Here is a 25,774-nt window from a genome sequence, read left to right on the forward strand (position 1 = left end):
GTTGAATGTCATGTGTAGCCAATCAGAAAGTGAGGTGAGGCTCACCTCCACATCATGGAGCCCCTGTTCGCGCTGTCTCCACTCATTTAACCAACAATGTTGTGTCACCAATTTCCCCATCGACAAATTTTCTTTTTTTTTTATAGATCCCAAATTTTGAGTGGAAAGTGGCGTACACACATTTCAGGCCCCATTTTGTGCGTACAAAGCTTTATAAACTGATCCATAACATGCATTGTTAGTGAAATAGCCAAAAAGGTATAAGAGCCCACGGCCTCTGTAATGTAACAGAGGCCGTGGCTGGTAGGCGGGCACTAGGTGTTGCTTCTCCAAATCAGCTCAGAAAGTTCTGCTAGATGTCCCTCCTTTCCTCAAACGGATTTGATAGAAGCAGTCCCAGATTGATAATATGCAGAACATAGAGTGCTACACACTATTAATCAGGTTTGCCAGGTTAAATAGAGCTGGTTTCTTGTTTCTCTTGCAATAACTGGCAACACTGGAGTGGCTTGTCGACTCGCATCGTTTTTTAAAGAATGCAGCTGCCTAGGCGCAGAGGGATAAAATCTTCTTCTCATAATCTTCCACTGCCGTTGATAAAGTCAAAACTTACAAGTCATCTGTCCTAAACTGAAACAGCGTGTGTAAACAGTACCATTTGTCTGCAGACATGTAACACAGACTGACAGTCTTTGGTTATCAGTTAGCTGCTAGCGTTAGCTTCCTCAAGTTACCTTAAGGCCCGTTTACACTACACTTTTTTAACTGAGCCGAGCCGAGACCAGTCTGAGCTTGGATCAGTTAACCAAGCCTAGACGACCGTTTACACACCACACTATCCCGGTTCCTTGGTTGCTCCTCGCCTCCTAGTGACGATCTGCGGTACTGCTGCCCTCTGGGATTGAAGGCGGGACCGAGCAAATCAAAATGGCGGCACCCGTAACATTCAGGATGTTATGGTTAGGCAGAGTCGGCTTTTGGGACGTGGATGAGACAAACGAACGTCTAATAAGACGCAGGAAACAACAACAGACACTGAGGTTTATCACACTGCTAGGCAGAATCATCACTGGAAATCATGTGGCACGGTAAGGAAGCTAGTATTATTATGAATGTCTGAAATTTGTCTGAATGGAATGTGAATCGGGACGTGCAGCCAGACACGCCGGAAAAACCGCGCACAGTCAGCTGACTGTGAGGGGATGACGCGGTCTGCTCATGCGCTCTTCGTTATCAGATAACCGGGATAAAAAAAACAGTCTGAGACCTGCTCAGGAACTGGTCTGCAGCTAACCTGACCGTGGTTAGCTATGTTAGGAGCCACAGCTGCCCTGGAGCAGACTGATAGAGGCAACGCTACCATACATCGTTGCCACCAGGCCCTTTGACCATCGGCAGCAGGCAATTCAGGTGTCTTGCCCAAGGACACAACAGAGCAAGGGATCTAAACGGCAACCGGCCAATTGCAGGACAAACTCCCTAACTCCTGCCCCACTGTCACCCAGATATTAACTATGTTTGAATTGATATTAGATATATACTGGTTAGTCCCACCTGGGAATCCTGGAGACAGGCACCAGCACTCCTCGTGACCCCAACAGGGATGAGCGTGACAGAAAATGGATGGATGGAGTCCCACCTGGTGAAGAAGGCTCAACCATGGCTCTTCTTTCTCAGGAAACTGAAACAGACTGGAATTTCCAGTAAGCTGCTAAAAAACTTTTGCACAGCTACCATAGAAAGCATTTTATATCTCAGAGTAACAGTGTAGTAATGGAGCTGCACAGTGCAGGAGATAAAGGATTTAGCATGGATGATGAAGACAGCACAGGGGATTGTAGGAGGCGATCTACAGGACCTAGATGCTAAATCTGAATATATTTATAGAGCAAGGACTCTTTAGCCAATGCGGAAGTACTTCAGCGGTCACCATGATACGGGGTTGTCCAAATAGAACAGTCAGTAAGGTAGGGGGTAGGAAAAGTAGCCTGTATGCTCCCTCCTGCGGCTAGATTTGCCTAGGAACCTTGCGACGCCCCTTACTGGTGCAAAGAACCCTTTAAGTATCCCACATCCACATCCCCTTTACATGACATGACTTTTCAGCACAGACCCCTCACGGAAATCAAGGAAAATGTCGGGAGAAAAGAGATGGCACACTTTGTAGTTAATTTTCGGAAGGATGTAGGCCCAGATTTTGAGTCGCATCATCCTCCATCACGTAATGATGTTGGAGTTAAAGGCTGTCCAAAATCAACACAGCAGTCTGAAGCTCTTTTCCTTCCCACAATAGAGTTCTTACTGTTGACCCCTTGAAAGGTCAAGGAATAGGAGCTAGGAGCAGGAGCTAGAAGCTATTACAGTACTAAGGGTGTTAGGATTGAACCTCAGTCTATGCTGCATGAGTTCAGAAAACAGACCCCGCCCACCCTGGTGAAGCACTGTTTGACCTACTTCCATCAGGTAAATGGTTTAGGAACATTAAATCAAAATCCAACAGAATTAAAAACAGCTTATTTCCTCAAACTGTAAGGGCTATGTCCCACTGCTGAAAATCAACAAACCATCAGCCCAGTTCATAATCTGTTAAACAAAAACACACTACTGGTTACTCAAGTTTCTGATCTGATGTAAATCATTTATACTGCCTCTTGCTTGCAAATGTGTATTAGCACACGTAAATCTCTCAGGGACTGTCTGTTTAGACATCTATCTAAATTGCACAACTCTCTAACTAAATGTATTGCACAATATTGTAGACTGCTGTTCGATGTTTCGACACATACATGAGTCCATTAACTACTAACACTATACAATCCTCCCAGGGAGTGATGTGGTCGGCCAGTGGAATCAACTTGTTTAAAAAAAATTAAGATCATGTCTTGTATGTGCGTGTTTTGTGTAGTTTTGTGCATTCTGTGTCAGCTTCACCAAAATAATCGTTATGGTTACATTTAATGACAATAAAGTTTCTTGATTCTGGTATTCATTTTGTACGTTTTATGATGCTTCATGGAACTTCCTTGGTATTTAAAGCAAAATTATCTTTGTGCTGAAACAATCTTCTCAGGGCTGAGGAGTAGAGCAGAATTGTTCAAGATCATCTCTCCCTCTTATCTGTAACAACCACTTATACAATTTTCTAGTACATTCCCTGAAAGAATGTCTGTAGAGATTGGCTTCTATTACTTTGACTGTAGTGTATGCAAATACACTAGCCAAAGGTTTGGACTCACCTTCGCATTGCAATGGCTTTTTCTTATTTTTATTACTATATATATATATATATATATATATATATATATATATATATATATATATATATATATATATATATATAATTAATGAGGACATCAAAACTATAACTCAAAATGATATAGAATTATGTCTCAAAACATCTTATATATTTTAACTTTTTCTTAATACCCTTCTTTAATTTGATTTCTGCCCTGATCACTCTTGGCCTTCTCTCGATGAGCTTCATGAGGTTAGTCGCCTGAAATGGGTTTCCAACTGTTTTGAAGGAGTTCCTAGAGCCAATTAGATTGTGTTGTGTGTTTCAGCCTATTGTACGGGGCATGCTCGATTCAGGAAGATAAATTTGTATTGTATTCTGATGAAAATGGTCCTTCTGCGGATTTGGCAAACATAAATAAGAGAATTTAAAGTGGAATATGAGTTAGTGAAGCTAACTTTTTGTTAGCTGTGGCCACCACTGTCAAAGCAAGTCTAACTATAAGTTTTATTAAAAAGGAAAGTTTTAAGCCAGAGAAACGAAAGACAGAAATGGAAGCAATACTATGTTAAGTAATGCTAACTAGTGATCCCTTACCATAGCAAGAAAATGTGAAACATGAACGTAAATATAAAGTGCAAGAACAGAAAATATGTGTTTTAAACATTCTTATGTTTCAGAATAAAAAAATATGTCACTATTAAAGGAATAAGGATCAAATTGAGAATCTGAAACATCACTTAGACCCACGAAATACAGCAAAGAAAACAGGAAGTAGCTGTTACACACAATACAACTTATCCAATAAAAAAGGTGATCAAAAGAAAGAAAATAAACTTAACATTTTGTTGTTTTTTTATTTTGAACAAGATTTAAACAGGCATTGATAGTTTATAAGAATGACTTAACAAGACAGTGTTTTTAAGAGTCACATTTAGAGCCCTGCATGAATTTATGGCAGAACCATGAATCCAGCACACCAGAAGAAAATCTGAAATTAGTCAAGCATATTATTGTGTAACATTAGGAAATGTTTTGAGTTGATTTAAATACATTATTGTTAAAACTGACAAAGTTTATTTATTTTTTTTTTTTTTTGGGGGGGGGTTATTTAAATCATTAGGGAACAGTGCAATCGTCAAATACAGCAGGATGTCAGTTGTTTTAGCTGAAACAACTAAATCAAAGAGTTTATGGATACCATCAACATTTGTGTTTTAAATTAATTACAATAAACATTTGATTTCTCTGGAGAGATGTTTGCGCAGTTGTGAAGTCTCCAGTAATCTTTCATTTGCTTTTGTTTGAGAAATGGTGGAACTTGTCCACGCCACAGGCCAAGTCTGTTGCTTGAAATTTCCTGGGTCGATCAGGATCCTAGGATGGAAATAGTGAGTAAAAGTTATTTGCTTTGAAAGACAACTAAAAAACACCATCTAAGGAAATATGATTCTGACCTCGGTTGGATAGGCACGGGTGGGAACATAACGGATCACAAAACCACAGCGCCTCTTCTGGGAAGTGTTTCCATCACTTGCATGAACAAGAAGTCCATCATGAATCTAGGGGAAAAAAAGTCATTTTTGATTAAGATAAACTTCAGACCATTTAATTCAATTTTAATTCAATTTTATTAATATAGCGCCAATTCATGAAACATGTCATCTCAAGACACTTTACAAAGTCAAATTCAATCAGATTATACAGATTGGTCAAAAATTTCCTATATAAGGGAACCCAGTTGATTGCATCAAACTCTTGACAAGCAGCATTCACTCCTGGAGAAGCGTAGAGCTACAGGGAGAGTCATCTGCATTGTCCATGGCTTTGCAGCAATCCCTCATACTGAGCAAGCATGAAGCGACATTTAATCACATCAAATTTTAACCTCACAAATAAATGACCCTACCGACATCTGTCCGGCTTTTAGAGGACAAAGCACAGCTTTGTCTGTTTGCACCAGCTCCTCTGGGATCTCTTGGTTGACTGACAGCAAGTTTCCTGGCCGGGTTGCTTGGCGATGGGGCAACATGCCAGAGCAGTGGCTTCCTATAAGGGACAGATGTAAAGTATGTGGGACATACAGTTGACCTGAACTACCAGTGATTCTTTAAACATGCAACAAAATAACAAATATAGCTTAGGTACCGGGGATGACCTGGAGGGCTCCATTTTCTTTTTGTGAGTCATCAAGAGCAAGCCACACAGAAAGAACAGGTCCACCAGCAATACCCCAGTACCTGTGAACATTGAGATCTTAATCATACAATGCAAACACATAAAGATAAAAACAAAGCTTCACTTCTCTTTATTACGTTTAGTTATATTAACCTCATGTCCTGGTGCCAGGCCACATATGGGAGCCCATTTTCTCCCTCAGGTTTGTTTTGATTATTTTCTTTCTCCTGGCCATTATCAGGTTTGGCTATTGGGTATTTACAGATAAATCTGGAGTCCAGAAGAATGACGTCAGGACCCAAGATGGCCTGGATCACTTGCAGGATACGGGGGTGTTTGGTCAGGTTCATCACCCAGTGGTACTGAAGATGAACGTTGTGGAGGCTGTACTGAGTGTACTCTGTGCCTGTTGGATATATACAAATACATAAAAAAGGAAATTAGATGTAGCTGCTAAAATAAAGTATAGAATACTTCAACGGTTGTTTTTCGTTAACTGCCCTGGTTCACTCTTTTGATGAAAGGTTTCTTAATAGCCAGGTATTGGACAAGAAGCAGTTCAAGATAGGCAAACCTGAACAGCTCTGAAAAATTTTGCAACCTTATTCTTGCAAAGCAAAGTAAACTTGCTGAATTTTTTTTTTTTTTACATCTCGGTTAGCACCTTTTTGACCATGATCATTTCAGCCCAGCCACGGCCAGGAGTAACCACGCAACATATTAAAGACAGAAGTGAAAACAGTAATCAGAAGAGTTGCCCATGACCCGTTAAGTCAACCTTCATTCTAGATGTTTTTACTAAGAAAAACATTGATGTGTTCCATACTATTTTTGTGCACTGTACATATTTCAGTAATCACAGTTGACCAACATAAATAAACATAAGGTTGTAAAAAAAAAAAAATAAAAAAAAAAAAATTAATACACTACCCTTTGTATCCTTTATACCAGATTTGAATGATTTTCTCTGTATATTACACAATGTCTGGCTAACCTTTTCTTTTTAACTGTCCCTTTCTCTGCATCCTACATACCAAATTCCTCCTCCAGCTTAGCGAAGGCCTCCCTTGCCTCCCTCAGCTCTTTGTCATCCAGCACATGAAGCGGTGATAGGAAGCCCTCCTGGTTGTAGCTCTCCTGTAGTTTAACTGCAGATGTATTCATCTTTATGTGTCGCTGTCGATACCGCTCACTTTCTGCTTCTGAGGTTGGCAAGATATAAGCTGAAGGTGGAGTTAAAAAGTTGAACAGAGTTTAAGATTAGTTTGTGCCATTAAAGGTACGCTTTCAAATTAGCGTTTTTTTCCTCCTGCGCTGGTTTTTAAAGACAACTGGAACATGCACTTCAAAATAAGCACTACCCCACCCACTTGGGCTGAGTTTGCAGAGTTTTCAACTCATTACACGCTTGAATCACGTTAATTGTACTCTTAGGTAAAATTAGAAATAAACTAAAAACTACATAAGCTGTTTCAGTAAGCAATAGAAACAATCATGCACTGAGACTGAAGTGCACAAATCTCTCTTAAACCATTTCTTATGTCTAATTTCCACAAAAAAGCAGGACATATACCTCTGATTTACAAACAATGTAAATGGTACAATCATCTTTCCTTTGTGGGAGTAAAATATTACCTTGCAAAGTCTAACGTTTAACTACAGCAGAAAGAGTCTCTGCATACCTGCTGCCTGCTCAGTCGTCTTCTTCTCTCAGACTCTGGATTCTGCCAAGTTCTTTTCCGTCAGCCTTTTATATGCTCCACAGCATCATCTGGAAACTCCTACTTCTTTGTTAGCATTTTAATAGGTATTCTGAAGTTGTACAGTTCTAATCTATGTCATCATATTTTGAGGAAAGAATAGTTCATGGCTTTGTCACTGTTGAATCATTCAGGTGTATCCAGGCTGTTCAAAAACCTTTTCTTTGTTGGAGGTAAATGCCATCTGTGTTATCTTACCTGCTATTGTTTCCACTTGATTGCCAGGAAACACACACTGTTATTCTTATACAGGCAGTTTCTGTTGACATCTTAAAAACACGGTTGAACAAAGAGGTTTATGATAACTAATAGAAAAAAGGAAATACACAAATGCAAAATATTTTTTTTTACTAATGTTAGAAATTAGTCTAAACGATGCATAAATGGTTCACAGAGGTCTAGGCTGGAACAGGTATGTACACAAGTTCTTTAACAGGTTTTTAGACCTTTGTAGACGTGTTTTCCTCAGTATTGACGAGCACTAAAATAAATAATACATGTCTTCATCAAATCAAGTTGTTTCTAACTTAAGATTTGTGGACTCTATTATTTTTTTATTCTAAGTCTAAACTTAGACTACTTGGACAAAACCTAAACAAAATATGTTATATTGGTTTAAACTGGAGCAATGTTTTGTACGTGTAAAAATGAAGTCTACATGCAGCCTCAACAATGACATCTGGTCAATTGCAAATTTGTGCATTAACTTTTGTTAAGCCTGCTTATAGTTCTCATGTTGTTCTCATGAATTTGTAAATTTTTACATGCTAATATTGAGTTTTCCATTCACAAAATCAATTGTATGGTCTGAACCAGGAACCTTGTAAGTATTATAAGCAAACTATTTCAATAAGAAAAACAGCTCATCACTGATTCGTGACTTGCTTCATTGTTTTAGGATTTCATGACCTGTGACCAGGAAACAATTGAAGAAATCTTTTCAGTAACAAAGCAAACACTAACAACATACTAATGCTTTCCTGGCATACTTTATGACATCATTGCAAAGACACTTTATCGTAAATGACAAAAAGGAGAATTTCAAAGCAAATACGCAAATTGCACTTGAAACAATTATTATTTACAAAACTGACACATTAATTCAAAGGCCACAAGAAATTGAAAAAAATTGAGAAATTAAATTGAGAAATGAATCGAGCGATACAGCAGTGGTTCTCAAGGTTTTTTGGGCCAGTGCCCCTCTATCCATTATCCAGGTCACTTATAAACCCCTATTAAATAGATGTTGGCTACTTTTTGCTGATTATTATTTTCATTTTTATTATTATTGTTATTATCATTATTGCTATCATTACTATAATAGTAAACACGGGAGGAAATCTGGCAGAACATGATATAACAAGCTACTGAAAACAGAACTCACTTACAAATCGACAGAAGTGAAAATAAGCAAACACTAAACAAAGTACAATCCAGGAAACTCAAATCAGTCCAAATACATTCACAAACGACAAAAAAAACCCACAAGTTGTAACGCGCCAAACAGAAGACCTGATAATTTAACTAGACAACAGGAGTGGATTTGAAGAATTCATTGAAGATAATAACCTTGATCACAGCCAGGAAACTGCGGGAAACACACTATAAAGGACAATTTCTGATCATATTATTAACTGTTTTTTTTGACACTCTAAGGGAAAAGAGGTCAGTGTGTCTGAACTGTCTAAATGGAAAGATTCCGTTCCCCTTTTCTGTAAAATGAGACATGACTGTTCATCTTTGCCTTATATTTATCTGCATCCTCTCCGTTTTAACACTCACTATATAACATGAAGACAGGAGAAGTCTTGTTTAGTGCGGTTAAAGGTCTTGCGTGATGTCACTAAGGTGTATAAATGTGTATGCATCCCTCCGCTCGGGGCTCTTCTCTGGCAGTTTCACTGAGCTGACAGGAAGTGTCTTTGAACGCTGTTTGCCTTCAAATAAATAGACAAAGATCGAGTTTTGTCATCTTTATTGAAATTCTTCTCATCCCATTGTTAATCCATTCTTCCAATGCAACACACATGAACCACTGTGGGGGAGAGAGAAAGGTTAGTGGCTGGCAACAGCTCAGTGTAAGTGAATGCGCGCTGAATCAAAGCCACGAGCGTTTTCAGAGCCTGCAAGGTTGCACTGGATCTGATCTCTAGGTTCTGGAGCTCCACTTGGGTAAAGCAGGTGTGGCAGCAGGTGCGCGCCGCACAGGAATGCTGTACGGCACAGGCAGGAAGAGTGTCCGTAGCATGATTCAAGACCGTAAGTGTGATCAGGCACAGTTTTCCAGAGGGTAATGAAAGAGGCTAGTTCAGGAGGCAGAGCCAGAGGTCCATTTCCAGAATTCTGAGGCCAACTGGACAGGGAAATTAAAAACTCAAAGCAAGGTCCCCGGCAGGCAGGAAGGCAAGGACTGCTGGCTGGTAGTTTCAACAATCTGGCAGAGACTGGCTGTGTAAGACAGGCGTATACAGGAAGCAACGATGGTGCGCACTAATTAAGTAATCAAAATCAGTGCAGGTGTCATTGCTCCCACTGATTAGTGGAGCAGAGCAGAGAGGAGCACCACAGAGCAGGAAAGTTAATGGTTGCAGAACAAAAGCAGTATACAAAGGATCATTACAATTTACCAGCCCATTGCTGGATCTTGACAATATTCCAAATTTATTTTGTTGTTTTAAACTTATTTTGTGTCTACATATTTTTCTTACTGCCCTCCCTCCTCCTGATTACCCACATTCTCTTACCAGTGAGTTTTGCCATGTACCGTATGCTTTTTAACTCAGTTCATATTGCATTTATCATGGTTCAATGCAAAAAAAACTTAATGTGGTTCCTGATGACTGATGAATAAAATTATTTAAGTCTTACAAACTGCAAAATACCAATCTTGAGGAAGCTTATTTCTGCTTTACGGCAAAGTCATTAGGGACATTTTAATACATGCTTGTAAAGTAAAAATGAATTGAAGAGGACATGTTGGATCTTAATGGTTTCATAAAGCATTTATACTGTAAGAGTCAAGACAACAGTGTAATGCACACAACTCTATTTTATTTCATCGACTTTTGTGTTACTTGGATGTTATTTAATGTTTATATTTTATACAACAGTTAACATTTCTCTTCAATTTCAATTTTATACAACCAAATAAAGTATAAAACAATAGATATACAGTAGATGGTACAGTTTATACTTTCAAAGCCTCTTTTAAATCATGTCCACAATCATGACAGTGGCGCAGGAGCCAGGAGTTTGCCTTTAATGTGTGGGTTGCTGGTTCAACCCCTTGGTCTGACAGTTGTTGTGTCCCTGCTGGCTGTGTAAAGACGGCCTGGTGGCGCCAATGTATGGCAGCCTCATTTCTGCTACAAATGTAGCTCACCACTCTTAGCAGGTCAATGTGTGAATGATTAAATGTAGTGTAAAGCTCTTCTAGTGTAAAGTAAAGTCCTCTGTACTTGATAAAGGGCCATACAATACAGGCCATTTACCATGTAAAAGTTTAAAGCTCATTTTTAATTCACTCATTCACTGAAGCAATGTTTTTGTTATCTATCCTCATGCTATGTTTGCAGTGCATTTTGATGTTAATCAAATACTTACAAGCAGGGGATTGGCTTTACAATAAGGCATCAAAAAACCCAACAGAAAATCATTTACCTTTAATTTCAAGTGCATTAAATATCAGGTCAAACTTTCCAATCTGAACCAAAAACAGAACATTTTGTGGACATACACATCATTCTGTAATAACTACAGAAAAACACCTTCATATTAAAATAACAGAGTAATTTGAACTACCAAATATATACAATTTAAAGCAGCATGAGGAAGATGACAAATGTACAAATGGGGGTTAATTGGTAGTTGCTAAACTCAAAAGCAGCCGCACTAAGAATATAAAAAAAATTCTGGATGCTCTTTTTCAGCGTATGTATGCTTAATATTACATATTTAAATTAACTGCAATACACATTTATTGCAGCTGTGAGAGCAGGTCCTTGCAGTCCTCAAGTCTGTCCAGGTCGTCCACTGCCTCAATCAGCCGCTCGACCTTCGCTGACGGAAGCACCGCCTCGGCGTTGTTCCTGAACTTCTTCCTCAGACTCTGGTTGGTCAGAGGGTTGCGCCAGTGACCGTAGAAGGTATCACAACGTCCATTCACAGTGTCTCCTCCTACAAGCATCACCTGGACCTCTCCGTACATCAGGTTGAAGTTAGCAGGGTTGTCGTGGGGATGCTCCAGTCGAACGCGGCTCAGCAGAGCGTGCAGCTCAGGTCGACTCATGGCAGCTGGGGTGAAGGACTTCACGGTCACCTCACCATCCAGGAGAGCGCTGCAGGCGTTAAACTGGAAGGAGTGGCGAGCCTCATGCTCGGATTCAGGGAAAGGCCTGTTGATGTATTTAGACAGGGGGACTCTGAGCAAAATGTCCTGGACTTGGTGTGGGGAGACCTTTCCAGGACCAGCTCCCACAAGAAGCTTATGGACAGAAGCCGCAGCATCGGCCACCCAGTGCATCCCCAGATGGGCAGGGAAGCGCTTGAAGCCCATGTCCTGCTCCTCTAACAGGAATGCATGGCCGTCATGGGGGGAATCTAAAGGTTGTGGTACATAGTCTTCATAAAAAGCATTAAAGCCTGCCACTCCTGCAACTGCATCCAAGACCAGAGGACTGGCCTCTAGGCCTCTGGAGGCCAGCAGGGCAGCTTCAAGCCCCAGACGTGAGGCGTTGCCGATGTGAAGGGGTTTAGACTGAGTGGCAGCGTTAGCCATCGGCGCTCCGGCCAGGGAAGCAGCTATAGCCAAGGCATGACTGCACTGAGAGGGATCCAGAGACAAAAGGCGAGCACAGGCTGCTGCGCTTCCCATAGGACCAACCACAGTGGGAGGATGAAACCTGACAAAGGACAGAGAGAGAGAGACCTGAATATGTAATGCATAAACATCATAGCATGTATTTTAGAAGTTAGTGGTATTTCAATCTGTCAACATTTGTCTTAGCAGAGTGCAGAGACCAAAAAATATGAGGATGTAATGAAAACTTAAACTCTAAATTATCTCTAAATAACCTTCTAAGCTAAATATCAAGTGCTGTCATTTCTACATCGTAAGTGTTGAAACATGTGTGCACCCTTTCACCTGTCCCCAACCTGGATGAGCTTTAACTGTTGCAGAAGTAAGCAATGCAAACAAAAATAGCTGTAGCTAACCAAAGAGAGCCAACCAAATGTACCACAGTCCAGAGACAAGTACATCAACAAGGAATACAGCTGTGAGATGCACTGTGGAGTGGAAAAACACTATCAAGCTATGAAAGACCTCACATGTTTCAGGTGTGTGCGCCCTTTTATACCTTCACTCTGCGCAGCTTTTGCTCTGTGCATTAAACACATTCTCTGCATTTATCAAAATGCATTTATATTTCAGCTAGAAATAGAATGGTGGACCAAATTCTAATGCCGCAACCCTCCAAGGATCTGACCTTTTAGGAATGTTGCGGGCCTCGTTGGAGAACCTCATCAGGCGGCCCTGGATCTCGATGCCGACATTAAATGCCAGTAAGAAGTCCAGGCCGCTGGGTTTCCTGCTGGCTGGCATCATGTCACTGAGAGCTAACACAGCAGGAAGAACGGCTCCTGATGGATGAGTGGCTGGATGCCAGGTGTCATCGAAGTCCATGGAGTGAGTCTACAAGGACAAAGATATAGCTTTAAAGGAGTCTAAAAACTGTACGTATGTATGTATAACTGACTGTGTGTCAAATGGTATGTGTGGAAAAATTTGTAATTAGTAGTGATAGTGGACACTTTACCAAAGTTACACAAAGGATGACTTAAAAATTTCTACCTGATTGTGCTTGTGTGCCTTTTAATAATTGCTTTTGTTGTGTCTTTAACAATAAAACTGCACTCACCGCAACTCCATTGACAAAAGCTGCCAGTGTTGGGGAGAGCCTGACACCCCTGCGTCCATATACTGTGCTGATATTATCAGGGCCATACATGTGCTAAGGTTTATAGAAAGACAGTTAATTATGGTCATGTTAGTTATATTCCCATTAAACAATACAAATTCACTTGCAGAATAAAATCTCAACATGTTGGGCTTTTATTAAGGGTTTTCAGGACATGTTTTGTTTAAGTGGTCTGATTCTACAGGCTTGTCTAAAGCAGAAGAAATTCAAATCAAAGTCGCACAATGCAACTGTTTAGCCCATTCATCATTCAGTTATAAATTATATAGAAATCAGTTTATTGAGACAGTATTTCATGCTATGTTTATTTCAATTAAACAGCTTTTGACATATTGTCATTCTCACCTTGCAGTGCTGTAGCACCACGTCAAACACCTCAGTGGTGCTGCCAATGAGACCAACGCCAATGCTGTCCAGCACCATCCTTTTACTGCGGTGGAGAACCACAGAGGACAAGTGCTCAGACTTGACCTCACTGATAAACTTCCCAAAACTTCCAGTGACTGTCTCCTCGGGAGCTGGGCTTGTCAACACTGTCAGAAAGGAGCACAGTATCTACATAAGTAAAGTTTAGAAAGTCTATCGAAAGCAAATTGTTGTACATATGTATTGGATTAAATGAGTTTAACAATTTTTTTGTCCGGTTTACGTACAGCTGTGATTAAAAAGAAGCTTAAATAAATGTGACATTCCACTTCAACTTTTAAAAAACTATGCTACACCACTAATTGAAAGTATTCAAATTTCGTGGACTATGAATAAATTACCAACATATCCTAAGTTGCCTCTACAAAGAGCCATAAATTCCCACCTTCCACTGCAGAGTTGTGGACTCGTCTGGCCGCTCGGATTAGTTTGAGGGTTTTCTGTAGCGTACAAGAGTAGAACATTCAAATGATCCAGTTAGTAGTAAGTAAAAAATATCTTATCAGTTCCTGCAGGCTATCTTTGTCAGACACAGGTGAAATGAAGTAAATGTCTTGGAAGACAATGGCATTATTGTAACAAAAGGTTTTCCTGTCAGCGGCTGAGCAGTATTAGTCGCAGTGCCAGTTTATGCTGAAATATGAGAAGTATGTTTTAAAGCTCATCAAAAGGCTTTAAATGCAGTTATCGTAGCAAATGTGTAAGGAGATTCTTTAATTACATAAATATATTTTACCTGCAGCTTGAACATGATGCCTTCTGCGTTTTTTCACGTTGTCTTTTCTTCTCTTGGAAACCCTGTTTTCCCTTCAGTGCCTTTCCCTTTCTCTGTGCTGTTAGCTCAGAGTGTCTGAATGATGCTGCTCTAATATATGTTGAGGGTGTCACTTTATATAGCCCAGGTACCAAAGCTTGCCTCAAAGGAACAAGGAAGGAGGTTGGAAGTTCCAGATTCTGCTGTTACTCATCATTAAAACATCTGAAAAGACAGGACATTATGTAATGGTTCAACTGATGTTAAAAAACTAAAGAAGTATGTTTGGAACTCCTCCTACAACTAGAAGAGTCTTATACTGGATCACCTTGCTTCTGTGTATCAGGAGAGCTGAGCATTTAATCTTTGAAGCATCTGACGAAGTAAGGCTTTGTTTTATGTTGTACTCTTAAGATATGTCATTGGTCAAATAGATTAATATGCCTGTGCAGGAAATTATGGCTTAAAACCTTGGAATAGACAGAGATCATATAATGTGACAATATTTAAATATTCTGGAGAGGATCCAACCATACTATGACTAGGAGTGGTTAAGCTACATTTATTCAAAACAGCTGTAGTAACTTGTAAGAAAAAAAAAGCCCATTGTACTGTCTACTGGTCGAGTTAAGGATATTTTAACTATTCAGTTATTTCTCATATAAATGAGCTGTTTAAAGATATACAAGATTTATTACGTTTACATGAGTGGCAATAAATCTCTACACCAATTAAATGAAAAGTTTTGGTTAAGATTATATGTTACAAAACAAAATGTGCAAAAATATTGTCTAAAAATTGTAAAAAAAAATTGCACATTTGTGTATTATTATTATTATTATTATTATTATTATTATTATTATTATTATTATTAATAATAATAATAATAATAAAGTTCTGCGTAGAAAAAATAGCAGATCTCTAAATGAAGTTTGACAAAAAAAGAAATATCAAAGCATACGTTTGAAATGTCAAAAATGCTGGTGTAGATGGAGTCACCAAACTCTGACAAATACAGCAGACAAGTCAGTTTCTATTGGAAGCCAGTGCTGAGACCAGAGGTCCCTCAGCATGAAACAAACCCTACTACTGTGTTTTCCCATAGAGACTAGTTGCTTAAGAGCTAATATGTTTAATCATACCACAGTCGTCTGGTATTAGTTTCCATATATCTATTCTGTGATGTGATTTTGCAACCAGTTACTGGGCAAAAAAAGCTTAAATTTAGAATCTTAATGGAAAGGCATATAACTAAATCAGTGCAGCATTCTCTAGAACAAATGGTCAGTGTTTGATTTCTAGAATTACGAACATTTATATATTCTCTGTGATGTACGTCATCAGAAATACACTCACTGAAACCAAAATGGCAGCATCAGATGGATTTCCTGCCAGTTTCTACGGGGAACCAGGAGTGTTAGGCATGTTGTCGAATGGGATCAGTGCATTCCTTGTACTTCTACAGAACTTCAGTCAAGCTCACAGTGGCAAAGCTCCAGTTGGAGTAGAGAACATTCTTGCAGGTAAAATTAAACATAGAATAACAAAAGAAAACAGATTTAAAAGGTCCAGGAAGATAGCTTACCCCTATTTTGCAACCCTTTTTTTCCAGGCGTACATCTCATCCTGATAGGTGGTGTATGCCAGTTGGTGGCTGGACTTCTCTCCTTCCGCAAATACGACCACTTGAGCGGTACTGCCTTCATTGGCTATGCTGCTCTTTGGGGTAGTTATGGTGCAACCAGAATCTACTATGGTGCCTTGTCTGAAAATCCAAATATGGCCTCAACAGTAGATCAGATCATGAACAATTCCTCCCACAATATGATGAGCAACACATCTCATAATAATGCCACACAGTCCTATTTATTTCTTTCCATAGAAGAGTCAGCCATTGCTGGCCTGGTCCCCTACATCCTCCTATCTTTTCTTCTGGCTTTTTGCTCTGCCACGGTCAACTACATCATGCCTTTTGTTTTTGGAGCCATCACGGGTACTTTGATCTTTGAGGCAGTGGCTTTAGCTGCAGACTCCTGGGCTTTGGTGGTGTCTGGGGTTCTGGAGTTGCTCATTTTGATGTTTGCCATCTATGGCTCAGCTGCTCTTCTCATCAAAGGTCTGACTCAGCGTCCAGCCTTGAAAGGTTTTGGGACCCCACTCTTTAATGTTCTTCTTCTAGGAACCCCCAACTCAGGAAAAGCTCAGAGTGGAGGCCAGGAGAAGAAGAAGAACACAAAATATGCAGAACCAATGGCTTTGGGCTTCTTCTGCGACTCCATTGCTCCGTTCATCTTTGCTTTCTATAGCTTTGGGTACATGAAATCCTTTGGTTTAGGGGTTGTATGGGTATCAATCATCTCAGTTGCCCAGCTATTCTCCAGCTACTACGCCCATCTGCGCCAAGATTGCTACCACACCACAAAGTTTGGGTTCCATGCCACATATTGGCTGATCAAAGCTTGGGATGAGTTTGTTGTGTCTGTTTTAATAGTGGAGGACAGTAAAGTTGTCTCTGGAAGGGAAGCAATGGTAGGAGACTGGTTCTTTGTGGCGGCAGCTTTGGTGCTCTGTGTGGGGAGCCTGAACATGGACGTCCTGGAGTTGATCCATAACTTGCTCTTTGTCTTGCTCACAGTCTCCACGGTCCCTCAGATCCCCCTGCAGGGTTATTACATCTTCTTTGGTGTAGCTTGTTCTCTCTTCACTGCAGTCTCTATCTACGGCACCTTCACCCGTCTCATCAACACCATTGCAGAGAAATCTCTTATACCTGTTGGACCCCAACCAGTGTCCTATGAGCAGCTGACTAGGGCTTTGGGATGTAGGTCCAAACAGGGAGATCAGGATGTGCTGCCACCAACTGATCAGACCTCAGATGCTCTGTTCTATCTCTCAAATGGGGTCGCAGCTCTGTCAGCTCTACATTCAAGACAGATGAGTGTGAACCCTTCCCTCCTGCACCTGACCATCCCCTGGGTCCTGATCTCTGGAGCTATCATCCAGGCCTATGTCAGCAGGTTGCAAGTGACAGGAGGAGGGCGCTTCTGCTCAGTCATCTCCTCCATCTATGTGGCTGTTTGGGCAACATGGACATGGTTTAGATTTGCAGGTATGTCAAGGCCAATATATGAGCAGCATGGCAGCATTTGTTGCAGTTTACACAGGAATTTCATCTCAAGCCATTTTTCACCAGGTAACCAGCTTCAGCTCTCAACCGAGGCAGATTATGGTTTTACTGCAGGAGCCATCGCCTTCCTGGTCATTAATGCTTTCCTTATGTTGATTGGTAAGTTTTATTAGTGCATTTTCAGCTGTAGATATTTGTGTTTCGAATATTTTAATAATTTTTGTTAACTGTTCACAGCTGCTTATAGGAACTTGGTTCTTCTGTTCCTAACAACACTCATGGAGGTGGTTCTTGTCTGCTTCCTTCTCTCCACCTTACACAAGCTGCCATATGAGCTTGAAAGTAAGTTATCAAAAGCCACATACCATAAGATACATGGGTCTGGATGGATCTTTTCACCTTATTTCATGTACATTTTGACACTTTTTTTCCTCACAGTTGCCATGCTTGCACTGGTCTCCCTCATATGCATATATGGCACTTTGGCTTCAATGATAAACTGCATCTTCTCACAAAGAGTGTTGCCAATGGGGCCTTCACTCATCAAGGTAATCACTCCAGTGACAAAATGTTTGATCCTCTTAAAATCCTCAGCTACACATGAATTATTAAACATATCCCCTGCATTATCTTTTGTTTTAGGAAAAGATGAAATCAGAATTATCTGAGGAGCTGCCCTGTCCGGTGGCTAGCTCTCGCCTCACCAGCGGCCTCTTAAAGATCGCTGGGCTTCTGGATGAGGGAGGAGTGTGCGGTATTCCCACAGACACTGTGTACGCTCTGGCTGCCTCCTGCAAAAATCCCCAGGCGATAGAGAGAATCTACAGCATCAAAGTAAGAAATGTTTTAAGAATAATTTTATATAGATTTTCACCATGCTTATTTCAGACAAAAGCCATCATCATCTTGTGAAATATGATCTTCCTCCAGGACCGACCAGCAGAGAAGCCTATATGCATTTGCATTTCTAGTGTGGAACAGCTGGTGGCAGCCAAGCCTCCCTTTAGCCCTCTGCTGTGGGAGTTCATGAGGAATGTTTATCCAGGAGGCATCAGCTGCATCGTCAGCAAAGGAGACTGGCTGTTACAACTAGGTAAGATTTACATTCAAGCTTATAATGAAGCTTGTTCACAAAATTTTGTTAAGATAAGAAGATGTAGACAGATGGGATGGAACTGAAACAAGATGATCACTATGTTATAACTGATAATTAATTAAAAAATATATTTTCTAGGAGTTGGAACAGCTTATGACCGTGTTGGCACCAGGGACAGCATCATGATCCGTGTCCCTGACCACACAGTGACCTGCCACCTTTGCAACTTCACTGGACCCCTCGCTATCACGTCAGCCAATCCCAGCGGAGAACCAGACAGCACCCACCACAGCATGGTCATCAAGTAAGACACTCTTTTTCATGTTGTCAATGGAAAGTTTTGCTTTGTATGTCAAAGCAGATGTATATTTTTTACACAACATTTACCATCTGATAGAAAGGTTTACTTCAGGAGCTTTAGTTTTGTTCCATTTGTCGTTTTCCAGTAGATTTTATTTCAAGTATTTGTCTTTAATACAGTACTCTAACATTCACACATTTGTCCTGATTTGTGGGACATTTTACACATCAGCTTAGTCACGACATGACAATATTTAGCCTTGGATTAGGTGTCATATCCACTATAAAGTATATACGTAGTATCTATAGATTCAGTGTGTTATTCTTTGAAAATAAATGAGAAGCAATAACCTCCAAAACACAGAAATGCAATTTATTGATGCAAAACCTGGCTTCACTTGATTCATCTGCAACTTGATTATATAATTTATTTAATCTGTGAATTATACTTGCTTCTTTAATACTGAAAGTGCAGCTCGAGCAGAGCTCTAATTGTGTGAAAAATCTTTTGATTCTCTGCAGTCGATTAGGGCACAAGATCCAGGGGGTCCTTTGTGATGGTGACTCAAATGAGGTTGTTGCTTCCACTGTGGTCAGCTGTCTGAGGATTGATGAAGGTAAAAACACACAGCAGTTGCGTATTTATTTGTTGCATACTAACAGTTATTGTTTTATAGCTAACTCAAACTGTCTCCACAGGAGTCATCAGCATTGTCAGGGAGGGGTGTGTTCCTGCAGCAAAGGTTCAACAGATATTTGACAGAGTGAAAAGCACTATGGCATGATAAGGCTATCAGCTTCTTGGGAGGTTTCACTCTCATTCTGTTCAAACAAGTTCAACTGCTTCACAAGTTCTGCTCTTTCAGTTTCTATGTGACCTTGTGTGAGTTTAGAGCTATTTGCAATGAAATCTTGGGTGGAGTTGTTCTGCACTGTTACTCCAAATGATGTTGAGCTATGTATATAAAAAACCCAACTAAATAAAAGATACTTGACATTTTTTCTTCTGTTTTTGAATAAAAAATATGTATATGTTTGCAAAAAAATCAACTGTCAATAAAAAAATGAACTAATTTATCTTCTTATGTGTGTGTTGATGCTTGTTTTTTTGCCATGATATAACGGAAAGGCTTTCTTAACTCTGCGTTCTTGACATTTTGGACTCTTCTCATATTGTGTTGCTGTTTGTTTAACTGCTCTGTTCCACTGACTCACATGTTTGATTTTTTTGTGTTATGAGATCTACACTTTAATGTTACATCATATTGATCAATATGGGTTTATGAAAAAATGGAAACTGTTGGTTTCAGACACACAAAGATCTATGGTTTATGCACCTTTTGATTTGATATAGGAAGAACCAGGATCGGATTGGCTCTAAAGATCCTTTAATATTAGCTGGTAATGTTAACACTTAGATTCAATACAGGGTTTTCAGGCTCAGATTGGCCGAGAGCAGATCTCCCTGGGAGGGGGGCCTTGCCAGTTTTTACTACCCCTGGGGGGGTAGCGTTTTCTGGGGTTCCCCTGATGTCCCTGATGGAGACCTGATGTCTGTGTATAAGTTCCACTGTTTGCCGAGTGCAAGGCTGAATGCTGCGTAGAATGATTATTGTCTATGATAGACTGTCTTTGTTATATCTGAAACCAAGGCCATGGTGCAGTATTAGGGGAAGCCCGAAAAGCGAGGCAGGCAGATACAGGGCAGACGCAGACTGCAGCGGGACCGTGGGGTGCGATTACTTTCCATCTATGTGATCTCTGCTCTGTTTCTCAATAAAGGTGCTGGAACTGTATCCACTCGACCGCCTCCTTCTTCAGTAACTCAGGGAAGTCAGTTATCTGTTCAGAACTCCCATAACACAATGTTAACTCTTAAACAATATATAAACTTTGTTAGATCACTAAATACATTAATGTTCAGGTTTTATATGTGAATAAATCTGCTATGGTTAAAATACTGCAAAATATTTTGTAGCTATACCATAGCAAACAAGACAACAACACAAAAGTCCAAATTTAGCAATGAAAGCTAAGACTATTTTTAAGATGTATAATCTCAGACTTTCATACCTTTTATCTTGGAAATCGTATAAGCTAGAAAAAAAAAACATGTATTCAAAATAAAAATAAAACATATATGTTTTTATCTGCTTTTATTGCTGAGTCTTGACACACATATCTTGTGGGAAAACTCTCTAAGAGCTGAATTGATTATATATAGCTGCAACATCCTCCAGCAATGTACTTGCATGAAGAGAAGTAATTTTCTCAAAGTGTTGAGGCAAAGATGGGAGCACATGGGGCACATTATGAGAAAATAGGCAGGCTTGTTCACATAGTACAGATATGAGAATACTGGCAGCCATTTTCTCTGAGAAGTATCTTAGATTTAGGATATTAGGACTTTAAAATACAATATTAATATACATGTTCATATTGTGTTTGTTGCTGATGATAATGTGGAGAGAGGAGTAGAAAACTCATACCAATCTATTCCAAGAGACAGGAAGTCTACGCTCTGGGAGGCTGCAGCAGCCCCGGACAGACAATGAACTAGCAAGTTTGACCCTGGTAGATCTAGGGAGCAGGAACCCCGTAAGGGCTCAGTTAGGTCATTGTAGTCCACTGCTGGCCCGGAACATCCCTGTGAACCATAAGCCACCAGCCAGGAGTCGACAGTGATTGACATGGCCCGAGCCCCCAAACAAAAACCATCGTACCCGTGGTCCTGAGAAAAAGCATTCATCCCACTTTGGAAAGAGCAGCTCTTCTTTTTATGAATCTGGCTGAATTCAGTAGTTCTCCAGGGTTCAAATTAGGAAGCGGAGTCTTAGTTAAACAAACCTCTGCGCAGCTTCTGTACAATTACCAACCCATTAACCCATTGAGACAGTGTTGCGCCCATAGCGAAAATCAAATAGATTCTTTGTAGCTTCCATTCAGGCCTTCTTTAATATACGACATAAACCCTTACCATCAATGGTGCTGAGAAATTGGTTTTACGATGCTTGAGTTTTTTATCATCCTGAATGTGACTGATCAACGTTAAAAGAACAGAATATTCTAAAATGTCATTTTACAATGAAGGCAGAAGTCAATTAAGAGAAGATGTGTTACTGTCAAAGATTAATGCTTTGCTATCAAACAATATATCCATTTTTAAAATTTATCTTTTAGGAATACACGCCAAAAGCAATGAAAACAGATATTTGATGAAAAAGAGTCTTCTGCTGTACTGTCTTTTTCCATGGGTACGCCTTTGTTGTGTTTTCTTATTCAAAATGTGCTATAAAAATCTCTGAGATCCTTGGCTTGTAAGTGAATGAACTCACTTTTCCAGTAACATCATGTGGACAGTGACTATTGTACTAAAAAAGTAAAACTCATTGTTAGATGTCAAACCACAGAAACAGAAAGACAAAGCCGATTACAACACTGAGGAAATACTCAAGTCTGTATATACAACGTCACTGACATTATCTCATATGTCACATATCATATGTGAAGGACGCATTGAACAAATACCCTTGGAATTTTCATTTGTAAGTCTTGAAAAAGGAAACTAAAACTTGTAATGATCAAAAAGGCAGTAAAAAGATAGCCATAGAATCACGTATTAATGAGGTTCTTCACTAGAAAACAGGTTCAAACAATATACCATTGTTCTTGGTTTTTCGGAAAAAAACACTTAAACAAGAAGGTATGAGCAATTTTCTATTTGCCCTTAGGTTTTAACAAAGATAGTCAGTGACCTTACTAGTTAAGCCCTACATTTCTACACAGAATTAGTGTTGAAACAAGAAGGGTTACACCCTTAAGTTCTATAGAAAATGCTTTTATGATTATTTGTGTAATTTTAACACAGCTAAATATTACAGACAACAAAGGTTGTCCGGTAAAATGTATGGCTTTCTGACTATAGAGGAGGGAAGTAACCATCAAGGTAAATAACTTAATTAGTGGTTCTCCTTGGAAGAAATTTTATTGGAACTTTTTGGGTCTGTCATTTCTAAGAAAATAAGATTTTGTTTCTTCCTCTCAGGTCTTTTTAAAACATATGACATGAATCCTAACCATCAACAGTCCTGACAAACCTTTACCCAAGGTTTATTTATCATCCTGAATGTGACTCTTCTACACACTAAAACAATACAAAATAAAGATTATTATCAAATGTCATTTTACAAAAAGGAAGCAGAAGCCAATTAACAAAGGCTGTGTTACAGCAAGGGATTCATGCTAACTTAACAATGTATTTAATTGTTTAATGTACCTTTTAGGAATACATGCCAAAAGTAATGAAAAGAGGTAATTGATGAAAAAGCGAATATTCTTTTTTCTTCAGTCTCTTCAGTCCACTGATAGATTTTTGTTGTGTGTTCTTATTCAAATAGTGCAATTAAGATCTCTGAGATCCTTGCCTTTTAAGTAAATTAACTCCCTTTTCCAGTAACATTGTGTGGACAGTAACTCTATTGTACTAAAAAAACTCACTGTCAGATATTAATCCACACAACAAGTTATACAAAGCAGATTACCACACTAAGAATAATAACGAGGTTTAAATGTTAAATCCCATTGACATCATCGTATGACTATGTGAAAGAACACGTTGAATTTATATCCTTGGAATTTTGATTCATATGTCATTAAGACATGAAACTAAAACTTGTGATGAACAAACATGCAGTAAAAACAGAGGTACAGAAACTTGTATTAGAGAGCTTCATCTCCAGGGAGAACAGGTTTAAACAAAACAGGGAATTAGTGTTTAAACAACAAGGTTTACTCCCTTAGGGTCTATAGAATATGCTTTTATCATTATTTGTGTAATTTTAACACAACTAAAAATAACAGATCTACCTGTATGCACACTTTGGGGAAATTTGATTGCAATATTTTAAAAACCTCTATGTAGAAGAATGTATGGCCATTGTATAAAGCATAAGAAGAGGAAAACTTCTGACTCAAAATTCACTCAGTATTTTAAAATCCATTCATTTACAACAACATTTAATCATCACAGTCAATTCACATCTCTGATGCTCTTCTTATACATAGATTAGTACTATCACTGGTGAATCTGTATTTTATTTTTTATTATTTCATTTTTACCATACTCTAACGTTTCTAGATAGAAAATACTGATGCATTCAGAGTTTTTCAAGGTGCTTCCTCAGGGCTCTGGATTTGGACAAGTTCTACTTTCATTTTGCTTAGAAAAAGAAATGACATGCTTTTTTATTTCTACTGTATTGTATATGCTTGTCTCTCCCTCTCTCTTACTCTCTTTGTCCACAAAACTGGAAGAAACTGATCAGTAAAACAATATACAAATATAAGATCACATTGGCTGGTATTTTCTATTTTTCATTTGGTTTTGGTCACTAATTGTGTTAGTTGATATGTTCCAGAAAAATATGGTGTTTCGATTAAGATAGACCTGTATAACTTCTATTTTGTTAGTTTTTTGTTCTCATGAGACAATTTCTTTAAAATTCAGTGCAGTTTGCATTGAAGTGCAACATGAAAATGAATAAATAAAGGATGGGACCTAAACTTTGAACGGGTTAACTGGGTTTTTGTATTGAATCTTTCAAATTAAAAACGACAGTAATATTTGGATTTTTGCTGATTTTGTCTATATAGCAGATCAAATACATTTATATAAATCGATCAGGTTGACAAAAATATACATTGTATTGTAACATGTTTATTTATTCAGTCTAATTTAAATAGTACAAAATTATTCTTCAAGCTCAATGCTTTAGCTTTAGATCTTCTTTTAATGGTTGAAAGAAAGTCACTTATCCAGAAACATTGTTGGGGCAGTGACTCAACTCTTCCAAGCAATTAAAGCAGCACATTTTTAAAAGTGAACCCACTCAACAAGATGGGCATTGTCACAATAACTTACGTAAGTCAAAAACACATGGAGCACTTATCTTTGGAACGTTACATAACAAAAACCAGGTAACAAAAGACAAAAAGCTTCTGACAACCAGGAACGGTGTAAAATATGAGGTACAGAAACTTGTGCTAATGAAGTTCATCATCAGGAAGAATAGATTTTAACCAAACATCCTTGTGTAAGGCATTTCAGGGAAAGAGTGTTTAACGACGAAGGAATTGCTTGACACCCTTAGGGTTCAAAGAAAACAGTCAGTGACTATACTAGTTACTTCATTAATTTCTATGATTATTTGTGTAATTCTAAATCACTTAAAAACAACAGTATGCAGTTTTCTTTAGCATTTTATTGGTCTATTTAAAGATGTCTAAGGATTTATCCATTGTATTAAGTTTAATAAATTACAAATACTGACTCAGACTGGCTCAGTGTGTTTTCTATCAGTTATTGATTAGACGTTAATACATAAGCACAATCAAGTCAAATGACTGATACATCTCCCTCAAACAAATCTTAATTTTAGACTAAGAGAACCTGTGTAAGCAAAGAAAGCAATTTCATAGGATGACTCTGTTTATTAGGAGAAAAAATTATGCATAATCCTCGCATATTTTTCAGTCATTATTCAAATATCTGCCAAGATTAGTCTATTTCTCTGCATTCTGATTGGGGGAAACAATATACAACTCATGCAATCTTTGCATATTTTCAAAACAGTTTTCACTTCTCTTTCTTGCAGTGGGTCCGTCTCAGGATGCAAAAAGCAACTTTGCTTCAAGCAAAAACCACATTCTTCTCTCGAGTGATACCGGCAAAAAAAAATAAAGAACAAGTTTGCTTTTATTCTGGTTGATGTGACAAGGGGTCAGATCAGTGTAAAAAACTTGTATTAACTTAGTTTATCTAAGAAATAATATTATGTGTTTTTCTTTTTTCAAAAAGATTGTGTCAGTTTAAGGAAAGTAACCATCAGGGCAAATAACTTGGTTGATTAATGGTTCTCCTT

At 38.9% G+C, this 25,774-nt stretch overlaps 3 protein-coding genes across 4 annotated transcripts; 1 reads left to right on the plus strand and 2 right to left on the minus strand.

Moving 5' to 3' along the window:
• Nucleotides 1-4,328: 4,328 nt before the first annotated feature.
• zgc:174917 (uncharacterized protein LOC565650 homolog) lies at nucleotides 4,329-7,173 on the minus strand. Of its 2 annotated transcripts, none has more exons than XM_012858494.3 (7): nucleotides 7,096-7,173; nucleotides 6,448-6,636; nucleotides 5,567-5,819; nucleotides 5,384-5,475; nucleotides 5,145-5,284; nucleotides 4,693-4,797; nucleotides 4,329-4,612 (listed from the first exon to the last, which is right to left on the minus strand). In XM_012858494.3, exons 2-7 carry the CDS (start codon nucleotides 6,575-6,577, stop codon nucleotides 4,526-4,528), a joined length of 807 nt encoding a protein of 268 aa, XP_012713948.1. In that variant the 5' UTR covers nucleotides 6,578-6,636; nucleotides 7,096-7,173; the 3' UTR covers nucleotides 4,329-4,525. The 2 variants fall into 2 exon arrangements, with proteins under 2 accessions (XP_012713948.1, XP_021170887.1); XM_021315212.2 differs by lacking the exon at nucleotides 7,096-7,173 and adding an exon at nucleotides 7,049-7,081.
• Nucleotides 7,174-11,149: 3,976 nt separating this feature from the next.
• Nucleotides 11,150-14,073, minus strand: LOC105922470 (cis-aconitate decarboxylase-like). The gene is made up of 5 exons (XM_012858395.3): nucleotides 13,963-14,073; nucleotides 13,497-13,684; nucleotides 13,092-13,184; nucleotides 12,660-12,865; nucleotides 11,150-12,074 (listed from the first exon to the last, which is right to left on the minus strand). Exons 1-5 carry the CDS (start codon nucleotides 14,039-14,041, stop codon nucleotides 11,150-11,152), a joined length of 1,491 nt encoding a protein of 496 aa, XP_012713849.2. The 5' UTR covers nucleotides 14,042-14,073.
• A 1,624-nt stretch (nucleotides 14,074-15,697) lies between these two features.
• On the plus strand, nucleotides 15,698-19,832 carry LOC105915214. The gene is made up of 10 exons (XM_012849630.3): nucleotides 15,698-15,854; nucleotides 15,944-17,440; nucleotides 17,525-17,617; nucleotides 17,696-17,800; nucleotides 17,897-18,006; nucleotides 18,101-18,292; nucleotides 18,389-18,551; nucleotides 18,693-18,858; nucleotides 19,377-19,471; nucleotides 19,554-19,832. Exons 1-10 carry the CDS (start codon nucleotides 15,698-15,700, stop codon nucleotides 19,637-19,639), a joined length of 2,664 nt encoding a protein of 887 aa, XP_012705084.3. The 3' UTR covers nucleotides 19,640-19,832.
• The last annotated feature ends 5,942 nt before the right edge of the window (nucleotides 19,833-25,774 follow it).

The sequence above is a fragment of the Fundulus heteroclitus genome, chromosome 23 (assembly GCF_011125445.2).
Source record: "Fundulus heteroclitus isolate FHET01 chromosome 23, MU-UCD_Fhet_4.1, whole genome shotgun sequence".
NCBI lineage: Eukaryota > Metazoa > Chordata > Actinopteri > Cyprinodontiformes > Fundulidae > Fundulus > Fundulus heteroclitus.